The 10,934-nt window shown below is 42.8% G+C and overlaps 1 protein-coding gene across 1 annotated transcript; it reads right to left on the bottom strand.

Moving 5' to 3' along the window:
* Window positions 1-1,999: 1,999 nt before the first annotated feature.
* Window positions 2,000-8,002, bottom strand: LOC132379128 (peptidyl-prolyl cis-trans isomerase-like). The gene is made up of 6 exons (XM_059946737.1): window positions 7,784-8,002; window positions 5,332-5,362; window positions 3,714-3,802; window positions 3,530-3,626; window positions 2,276-2,351; window positions 2,000-2,193 (listed from the first exon to the last, which is right to left on the bottom strand). Exons 1-6 carry the CDS (start codon window positions 7,961-7,963, stop codon window positions 2,058-2,060), a joined length of 609 nt encoding a protein of 202 aa, XP_059802720.1. The 5' UTR covers window positions 7,964-8,002; the 3' UTR covers window positions 2,000-2,057.
* Between the last annotated feature and the right edge of the window lie 2,932 nt (window positions 8,003-10,934).

Raw genomic sequence — 10,934 nt, 5'->3', positions numbered from 1 at the left:
CCGCAGATTTAATGTGTGGCGGCAGGGAGTTCCAAAGTGGAATGGTCCCAGGGTACAGGGAGTAGCGGGAGCAGTTCCAGTCCTTGTTGGTCTGGATGGTCCTGTAGTTCAGGGATTGGTTTGCGTGGATTTCGTCCGGATGCTCCAGTTTCCTCGTATATTGGTAACACTTGAGAGCTGCCCAGCACAACCTCAGACTGCATTGCTTATTCACACAGACAACATATTTCACTTTATGTTTCGATGTACATGTGACAAATACAGCTAATATTTTTTATAAATCATTAGTAAAGGCAAGGGGACCATACGCCTTCTTTACCACACTACGAACTTGTGGCGCCTTTTCAGGGAACTGTAGACTTGGACCTCAAGATTCCTCTGCACAGGGGGTCTGGCTATCAACAGTGTACCTGTACGTCTGCCTAATTTGGCCTGATGAAACTCCTCACCTATATCCACTGAGGGGACCCCGAGGGAACAGGTATAATTAATTCCAATGTAAAATACCAAATATAAAATATAAAAATACTGCAAAAAAAGCAGTCACAGAGTGGATTGGAACTATGCAAGGGCACCAAAATATCTTGCATAATCATTGACAAAGACACCCATCAGGGTGTCAGGCGGTTCTACCGAAGTATTAGACGGTGAATGTGGAAGTGAAACTCTCGGAAACGAATGAATGACATGAGGATTGCGCTGGGTGGCTCACAAGCGAAGCTATGCCTCAGGGGTCATCGCAGCGCCCCCACAACTCACTTGAGGCTGAGGGAAAATGGATCAGCCATGAAGAAATGGCGGAGCAAACTCAATAGGCCAAATGGTTTAATTCTGCTCTTGTAGCTTGTCTTGGGGTAATCAAATTGTCTTGGAGTGTTAAGAATATTAGTAGAGAAGATCAACCAGTCCATCAACACAAATTACTTTTATTATACTTAGTTTTAAGTTCTATTTTTGTTTGTGGTAGTAACTTAATGAGCTTTTCATAGACATTTGGCAAATTAGCACTTATTCTTTCAGGGTAGAGAATGAGATGTCTATTTTCAGAGTCCCTGATGTCAAGCACATTTGAACATTAAGAAATGACATTGTCAAGATAATATGGGGAAATCAAGAATCACACTTTCAAGATGACCAAAGATACAGTGATTTTAAATGAAGATTTAAAAAAAAAAATACCTGCAGGACTAAAATATAAATGGAAATTGTTAGAAATACTCAGCAGGATAGTTTGCATCTGTGGGAGAGAAATAGGACCAATATTTAAAGTCAAAGAGTAGCTTAGCATTTGCCATCTTCATTTTAGCCTCCCAAGGAGCCTGTAATGTTTCTTGATACAAATCTTTTTGAATGTTACCAGCTTTTCTTCTATTACAGCCAGATCTGTAACATAGTGATGTTAACATTTCTGTTGTTGCTCTGGATGCATTTGGCTACGTTGTAAACAATATCCTATTGAATTGCACTATTAGCTGTTCCATGCAGTTTGCCACCCCAGAGTTTATACTTACTGTGTATACACATTTTGATTAAGTTAGTTAACTTTCTTCCAGATTTAGAAACATTTAAGTCAATTGTACTTGGAGCTTAGAAAAATAGATGGTTAAGGGTAACCTCAGGTAATTTCTAAGTTAAGGACATGTTCAGCACAGCTTTATGGGCCGAAGGGCCTGTATTGTTTCTATGTAACCCTAACACGTAAGGTGTTGGAACATGGGAGTACCGAGAGGAAACCCATCTGGTTGGGGGGGTGGGGGGAATAATGTACAGATAGCAGCACAATGATTTTACAGCCGACGCTGAGATAATGTGCTAGCCACGACCACCCAGTGCAATTAAAAGATCCACTATTCTATTACAAACCAAAATTTTCAATGTAACATTTTTCTTCAGCTAGCACACCATATGAAATTGATAGAACAACCAGGATTGAATACTGGAAAGTCTCTGAGAAGGTACCCGAATGTTTTGCCAAAAATTATGGACTTTAAAACTCAGATTTGGTGTTCCAAACAATCACACTTTATTTAAATCTTAAAATTGCAAATTCAAATAATTCAGGACAACTCCCCACAATCAGTGATCTCAACCGTGGCACTGGGTTTTCCATTCTTGTTGCCGCACTTCTCCATCTCATTTACCACGCCCAGGCCTTCTACCACTGATCCAAACACAACATGCTTCCCATCCAACCTGTAACATCAAGCAGGCAATATTATTTACTTCCAACATTCTCCGTAAAAAACAGAACAAAGTAAACAAGAACACCACCTACCAAAAAGTCTTTGCGGTGCATATGAAGAACTGGGATCCATTTGTATTTGGTCCGGCATTGGCCATGGACAGGATGCCTGCAATGGGAAATGGCAGACAGGTGTTCAGATCTACAGCAATGACAAAGAAGGCAGCAGCTACATTTCACTAGGAGTTTGAGGCAGTCCCAGGGTTAAGAATGAGTTCCATTCCCGAGTCCATTTTTAAGTCGGATTTGTACTTAAGTCGGAACAAGTACATCCGGTATCATTTAGCATCAGTTCGTTAAATGTTTGTCTTAGGATATGGTATATATTTTACCTTTCAATGCATATAATGCACTTAAGAAACGTATGTATTCCAATAATTAAACCACTGCGTTGCTTAGTAATAACTGTAGCTTTAATTGGGGCAGGGCCTTTCACATGCTCCATTATTCTCACTTTATCCATTATCCTTTAAAATTGTTCTGATCGTTGCCTGACTGTAGCCTAATGCTTTTCCAATGACTGATGACAATTCACCTCTTTCCAAACACTATTATTTCCACTTTACTTTCAATCATGATGGCTTCCCGTGAATGGAACAGTAACACTGCGGGCCCTGAGCTCTGCCGCTCCCAAGGTCCGCTGGGTCCTTAAGGACCACTGCACTGAGCCAGGTTAACTGGGACAAGAGGAGGCTGAGCTGGGTTTGGGTATTTGATCCTCATCAATACTCCACTTGGAAATTTAAACAGGAGGTGGCAGTGTTTTTTTTTAAAAACGAGGTTGAGTTGCGAGCTTGACGTCAACCCAGCGCACTTGGGAGAGGTCTGTCATTGGACCAAACTCGGGAACCTCCGTTGTCGAGCCCAACTTTGATCTCCCTGCGCCACCAACCGACCAGAAAAGGCGGTGAATTTTGCTATGAAAAATTTCAGCCAAATACAAAGTTACACTCTTAACACAGTGTCAATGTCAAATACTTAAAATGACAGAAGGCATCGTGAATCCGACTTAAAATGGTGGCCGGCGTTCTCCTTCCTCAGTTCGTAAGTACGAGTTGTTCGTAAGTTGGACGTTCTTAACTCGGGGACTATCTGTATTAATTTATGATTTTCAACACGTTTGTCCTTGTAAAGTACTGTGCTGCTGCAAAAAGCTCATTTTCATGGCATTTATACGCTGGGTGTGTAGGCCTGTGAAAATTAACTTGAGGTTGAATATGTTACTCCCTACATCACCACACCAACCTTGGAAAGCACCACTACAATCCAAGCAAACATCCCACTTACCTGCATCTGTGTGCTTCAGCTGAAAATTCTCATCTTTAAACTTCTCCCCATAGATGGACTTGCCTCCAGTGCCGTTATGCCTTGTGAAGTCACCACCCTAGAAGATTCAAAGTTGAATGCGTCATCATTGCAGCGGCTGGATCAAGATCAGAACGGGGAGACGTCCCTGAACATTGGTCCTCACCTGGCACATGAATTCAGGAATGATTCTGTGGAATGTTGAGCCTTTGTAACCGAAACCCTTCTCACCTGTGCATAACGCACGGAAGTTTTCTGCAACAAAGCCATTCACAGTAAGACTGCCCATCAAAACACAGATGCAATTGTACGAAGGTAATGAAAAAGACACACTTCCCTTTGGTGGTTAAGGAGGTATGGCTTCTTTGTTAGTTTGTGGCAACTAATACAGATGTACTGTTAAAATAACAAAACTGATTGCATCCTAGTCTGCTACAGCAATTTCAATGCACAGAAATATAAAAGGTTGTAGAAAGCAGAGCACTGGACATTGCAGGCACACCCTTCCACACTACTGGTAGTATCACTACCTCAAGGTGGCAGCACCCATCAAAAGTCCCCACAATCCAGGCCGTGCCATCTTTATTTTGAAATACAGTGCAGGATGGACCCTTCCAGCCCTCTGAGCCACCACTCAGCAACCACCATCGTCCCCCCACCCCCGATTTAATCCCAGTCTAATCGTGGGATAATTTACAATGGTCAATTAACCTACAAATCCATACATCTCTGGACTGCAGGAAGGAATTGGGAGCACCCAGAGGAAAGCCATGTGGTCACATGGGGGACATACAAACCCCGTATCAGCAGCGGGGGTGGAATTGAACCCAAACCACAGCACAACCCTAATCACTACAGTTTAGCAACACTATGACCACTTTACACTAAAATAGACTAATTTTTTTTTAATTGCATTCCCTTTAAAAAAAAATTACATCCAAGTTTTTGTGAATGCTGTAATGTGATTTCTGTGTGTCTGTGTCTGATGCTGCTGCAAGTTCTCTCTCCAGCACTCGTTATTTGTGCATGTACAAACTATTTTTTCTTGTTGTTATTCCCCAAACAATACAGTATAACAACCATTTACATTGTATTAGGTATTATAAGTAATCTAGAAATGTATTAAAAGTACAGGCAGTCCCCAGGTTATGAATGAGTTCCATTCCTGAGTCCGTCTTTTAGTTGGATTTGAAGTCGGAACAGGTACATCTGGTATTATTTAGCGTCAGTTAGTCAAACGGTTTTCTTTGTGTATAGTACATACTTTGCCTTTCTATGCATATAAAACACTTCAGAAACATACGAATTTCAATAATTAAGCCACCACATTGCTTAGTAATAATAGTAGTTTTCATCTGGGCAGGGCCTTTCAAATGCTCCATTAAAATTGGTCTGACACTGACCGACTGTAGCCTAACACTTTTCCAATGACCAATGGCGTTTCACCCCTTTCCAATCGCTTTATTACCTCCACCTTACTTTCAATCGTGATCGTGGTTATTTTCGTGAACAGAAACACCGTGGATTCAGAGCTGCACCTCCAGGTCCTAATGTCCACTGCACTGAGCATGTTAAATAAAGTCCAGGGTTTTGCTGGGTCCTAAAGACCACCGCACTGAGACAGGTTAAATAACGGACTTGAGCATCTGCTTGGTGCGGGGGAGAGTGTCTTGGAACCAATCTCCGCGGATAAGGAGGGCCGACTGTATGTGTACTTGTGATAAGAAACCTAGATTTGATACAAACTGTGATCTTCAATTCAATGGCTAGTTCCTGAGACTCACCTGCAGTCTTTGGGACAACATCTGCTCTTAGCTGAAAGAGACAAAAGAGAGACAGCATGAGGTTATCAATTGTGTGAGATTGCAACACTTTTACAAATGAAATTAATCAAAAAGTCCAGTTGGGTTCTACAACTCAATAAAAGGTTCAATGTACAAACAGCCCTGAGACCCGTCTTCTGCAGACAGCCACAAATCAAAGATAGCCATGGAGGCTGTTCAAAGGAATATATCAACCGGCCCCATGCACAAAAATGAAACAATTGTGCAAATGGCAACAAAAACATCAACCCCCAGTGCAAAAATATCATGCAAATGACAAGAATATCAAACCCACCCTCTGCCTTTGTGTGCAAAATAAGATACAGATTAGGTTGTCACATGGAGAACTAAAGTGAAAGGCCTCATTTTGTGTTAATGAGCAACATAGACCAAGGATGTAGAGCTTAGAGTAAGGGGAGATTTGAGTTATACAGAATTATGAAGTTAAATGCAAGCAGGTTTTTTTCCACTGAGGCTGTGCAAGACTAGAAGTAATGGTTATGGTGAAAAGTGAAATATTCAGGGGAAATTCTTCACTCAGAACGAGTGGTGTGAGGGTGACACAGGATACCACCATAAGTGATGGATGCAAGCTCAATTTCACCATCTGAGAGAAATTAGGATAAATACATAGGCTGTAAGGCTATGCTCCAGGTCTGGGTCAATGGGCTAGCATGGAATAGATGGACCAAAGAGCCACAATTCATTACTCCATGTGCTAGGGCAAGCCCATGTGTGTCACCATGCTTCTGGTGCCAACACAGTATGCCCACAATTTATTAACCCTTACTAACCTGTTTATCTTGGGACTCTGAGGAAACCCACACAGAGACGGGCGCAGTAGACACAAGAGACTGCTAATGCTAAAAGCCTGGAGGAAGATACAGTTTACTGGAGGAATTCAGCAGGCAAACAGCATCCGTGTTCGTCCTGCTGCTCCGCAAGTGGATTCAGTTCCTATCTGCTTTATGTTAGCAGAAATGCAGAAAAAGCAAGTGCGAGTTCGAGAAAGCAGGAAAATGCTGTAAACTGGTAGATCCGGCTTTGATTATCTGTCGAGAATCAAAGGCACCTGAAGAAGCTTCTCCCCAAGTTGAAAGTAAATGTATTTCATGTAGAGACACAGCGCAGAACAGGCCCTTATGGCCCATGAACCACATCGCCCGGCAACCCACCCATTTAACCTTAGCACAGGACAACTTAAAATGGTCAGTTACTGTCTTGATGGGGAGGGCGGAAAAACTCCTGACAGACGATGCGGGAATTGAACTCCGCCCGAGCTACCGCGGCATGTCACCATACTACCTCGAGCGAGAGGCTTCACAGTAGTGAATTTTAAAAAACGCAAAACACGAGGAAATCTGCAGATGCTGGAATTTCAAGCAACACACACAAAAAGTGTTACTACCCCGAGGTTCGTTTTCTTGCAGGCATTCACAGAAGAACTACAACAGAATTGATGAAAAACTACACACGAAGACTGACAAACAACCAAAACAAAAAAAACCCAAAAAGAACATTAAGAGTAGAGTCCTTGAAAACGACTCCATGTGGAATCGGTTCAGTATTGGTGTGCAATTATCCACGGCGGTTCGGGAAGCGGCTACTTAACCCGGTGGGGTGGGGCCCACGGATCTCCTCCCCGATGGACTGACTGGACTCTCTCTCTACAGAAGCTAACCTGCACTTTAGGCTCCCCGTACCCGCGGCGGAGCCAGCGCCATCACGCCCGGAGGTCGCCGCAAATGAACGCCCAGCTCCGCCTCCCCCCGTCTCGGTCTGTCGGGGCTCAGCTTTGCTTCGGCAGCCATTTCCTCCCGAAGCCACCGCGAAAACAAAACAGCGCTGATTCTGGAGGAAGGCCGTCGCCGATCTCCGTCTAATGTTCCACAAGCTTGCCCACACGTCCCAAAGCACACAATCGGATTTTTAAAAATCGCATTAACCTCCCTCTTGCCGAAATATCAACTGCTTATAAAATCGGCCCCTGCAGCAAAATCCTGATCCCACTTTCGATCCCATTCTAGGTGGCAGAAAATTCATTAACAATTCATTTCATCTAAATTTTCAACTTTACATCTGCCGGAAGTAAATTCCTTGTATGTGCACGGGTACTTGGCGATTAAAGTCTGATTCTGATTCTGATAATCTGCAAAAACAGCCACAACTCTTATTTCAACTTGCGGTAACTCGTTTTAGCGGGTTTGGCTCCAATTGTGCGACATTTCCGGGTTTTTTCTCAGACCTTAAGGTTTCACCGAATGCTCCCACTTTTTCTAGATAGTTTTCTGGAAGTATTGATTTTTTTTTCTTTTGATCTTCTCACAATGTTTTCCTATATTTTCTTCTATTGACCTCGAAAACGGTTCGGAGTTTTTCTTTCATTTGGGAACATTGTCCGTCCGTCACTTACCTCCATCACTATGCGACCCTGGGGTTTACCCCCAATAGAGATGTCCATAAAGACTCTGGGGTTCTTGCTGGCCATGGTGTTGCAGCTTCTGAGTCCGGAGAGAAATGCGAGCGGTAGGCCGTACGCTGACTTGGTCAGTCTGCAACAAGGCAGGAAGTATTGGGCTGAGCCGAGAAACATTTTCGCTACTTCCTTGCAAACTGCGCACGCGGTGAACCGGGAAAGCGGGCGGAACGCGGCCAGCCAGTAGAAGCCTGCGACGCGCTGTCAATCATACCGGGCGGAGGCATTCATTCATCGGGTCACTTCCAGCCAGTAAAAACGTGGGGCGCGTCGCCAATCACAGCGAGCGGGAACCTGCAGGCCAATAGAAACCTGAAGTGTGCCGTCAATCATTCTGGGCGGGACGTGGCACGTCAGCAGAAACCGCCAGAGTGCCGTCATTCGCAGCGGGCGGGACGCAGCAAGGCAATAGAAACCGGGAGAGTGCCACCAATCACTCCGGGCGGGACGCGGCAGGCCAATAGAAACCGAAATAGTGCCGCCAATCACTGGGGGCGGGACGCGGCAGGCCAGTAGAAATCGGGAGAGTGCCATCAATCACAGCTGCGGGACGCGGCAGGCCAATAGAAACCGGATCGTTGTCAAATGCAGTCCGACCTGCTGAGTTCATCCAGCTTTTTTGTACGTCTTGAAATGCAGTTTAATGTCCGAATTTTATATTGATGAGAAGTGTTTTATATTGTGCAACGAACAATGCGAGCGCAAAAGCAAAATAATACGCTAAAATGTCGGATCACTTTAAATATATTCATAAAAATGCTGGAAAGTTTGTAGTTGCTGAGTTTTTCCATCATTTTGTGCTTCTCGGATTTCCCGCATCGTATTTGCAAGTCTTTATGATACTTAAATAAATGGATGACAGTGGAAAAGGTTTTTAGTGATGAAATATCGTTATTTGCATATGAAAGCCCAGGAAGAGCAAATGCTGGGGATATGGAGCAAGACACGAAGGAGCTGGAGGAAGCGTGCTTTGAGGGAAATGAACAGTCTCCATTTTAAATTAAGATCCTTCTGACTTAAGCAAAATCCGCCATTTCCTTTCCCCCATTACAACATCTCCAGCAACACACAGAGAATGTTGGAGGAGCTCTGCAGGCCTGGCAACATCTACAGGAAAAAGTACAGTCGATGTTTCGAGCTGAAACCCTTCAGCAGGACCCCTTCAATGCCTTCCATGCAACTTTCTCGTTTCGGAATAGAAGTCCTTCGAAATGCTTGTCATTGATGACCTGTTTGATTTGTGGACAAAAAAATACCTTCTCTAATCTTGGCGAAGGTTATTCTGACTTGAATCATGTATTGAAATAAATTTTTTTTAAAAGGGCAATTTCAAAAAAAGGGTGTGTTATAGGGAAATTTCATGGTGATTTTCATGATGGACAGTTCTGAATATACGAAGAGACACCAAAACGTATTCAGGAATATAAATCATTGTTGTCCAGTGTTATAGGTGTAGTACCACCTTGAATCTTGTACATTTAGCCCGCACCCCAAAATTTTTTGATTTATGTTAAATTAAGTAAGAAATGGCAAATGATATACTTCTGTTCTTAACCCACATACCCATCCAATATATGTATTTTAATTCCAAACCATTCTCTTGTTAGTTCAGGTTTATAACATTTATACAGCTAAATGAAACACTGTTCATCTGGGGCCAAAGCACAAAACACAGTGCACATCGTCACATAACAGCAGATATAGTTACAATTCAGCACATACAGTCACCAAATAAATATTAGCACAAATCTCTGAGTGGCATGGCCTAAAGATTGACAGGCTGATGGAAAGAGCTCGGAGCATTATGTAAGACAGTATAATGCTCAAAGGTTTCAAAAGTCAAAGTATATTTATTATCAGAGTATGTATGCAGTATACAACCCTGAAGTTCATCTTCTCTACAGACAGCCACAAAACAAAAAAACCCATGGAACCAACCTGTTCAAAGAAAAACATCAAACTCTTCCCCCCCCCCCCACACACACAGCACACAACAAAAAAGTGAGTTAAAACACAGAATATAAAACAATATCAAAAGGCATATTTCAGTTCTGTTCAGCACAGTGTTCATTATCTGTAGGCTGCCCCAGTTCAAAATCGCCGAAAGGTAGAAACAAAAGGAGTGAACAAACTCAAGCTAGAACACATCATAAACCTGGATTAGAGTTCAAGTACACAATCCACGTCAATTAATCCTTGCTCTGGCACCATCTGCCCACAGCATCTAGAGAGAGGGAGATCATTGAACACAAGGACCTTGTTACTGTCACTATCATAATAAAATCCACAGTCGTATCAATATGTGAAGCAGCAGCAATAAAAGATGAAAAGCAGAGCTGGATACGAGAGTAAAACGTAAGACAGGAAGTTGGGGCAGGGCATTCAGACAGGGTGTACATGTGTGCTGGGTGAACATTTTCTCTTTTCCCACCCTTGTCCTACAAATCAGCAGGAGAATCAGATCGAGATACAATTCACTGGGTCTAATAGTCTTCAGTTTGAGCTTCTTGCAGTCAAGTTTGTACCATTGATGAGCTTTCCAAAATTACACCCATGGTCTTGTCCAATTCAATGCTGAATATGTAATTTACTTATGAATTTAGAGATACAGCAAAGGACAGAACTGTGTTGCCCATCAACCCACCTATTTAACCCTAGCCTAAACACAAGACAATTTACAATGACCATTTAACCTACTAACAGAGCATTGTCATTTTGGTCAGATTAATTCAGAAATATTCACAGAATATTATCCCTCCACACCTAATGCAATGATGGCAGGAAATCACTGTTCAAGGTTCAGTTCAAGTTAAAGTTTAATTGTCATTCAAACATACACATGAATACAGATAAATAAAACATTGTTCGTCTGGGCCTAAGTTACAAAGCAAACAGCACAGAACACATATAGTTACAATAGCACATACAATCACCAAGAAGTAATTCAGCCCAAGTCCCTGAGTGGCATGAAGATCGATGGTGCATGGGCCGTTCTCCTGGAGCCATGTTTCTGCAAGAACAAGTAGATAGCAATTCCTGATCTCGCTTTGAGTCAGCCACAGTCAAAGCCAATCCAGCTTGCTTTCTA

This window comes from Hypanus sabinus, chromosome 21, assembly GCF_030144855.1.
Source record: "Hypanus sabinus isolate sHypSab1 chromosome 21, sHypSab1.hap1, whole genome shotgun sequence".
Lineage (NCBI taxonomy): Eukaryota > Metazoa > Chordata > Chondrichthyes > Myliobatiformes > Dasyatidae > Hypanus > Hypanus sabinus.
The sequence above is the reverse complement of the archived record's forward strand: the minus strand, read 5'-3'. Positions and strand labels throughout refer to the sequence as shown.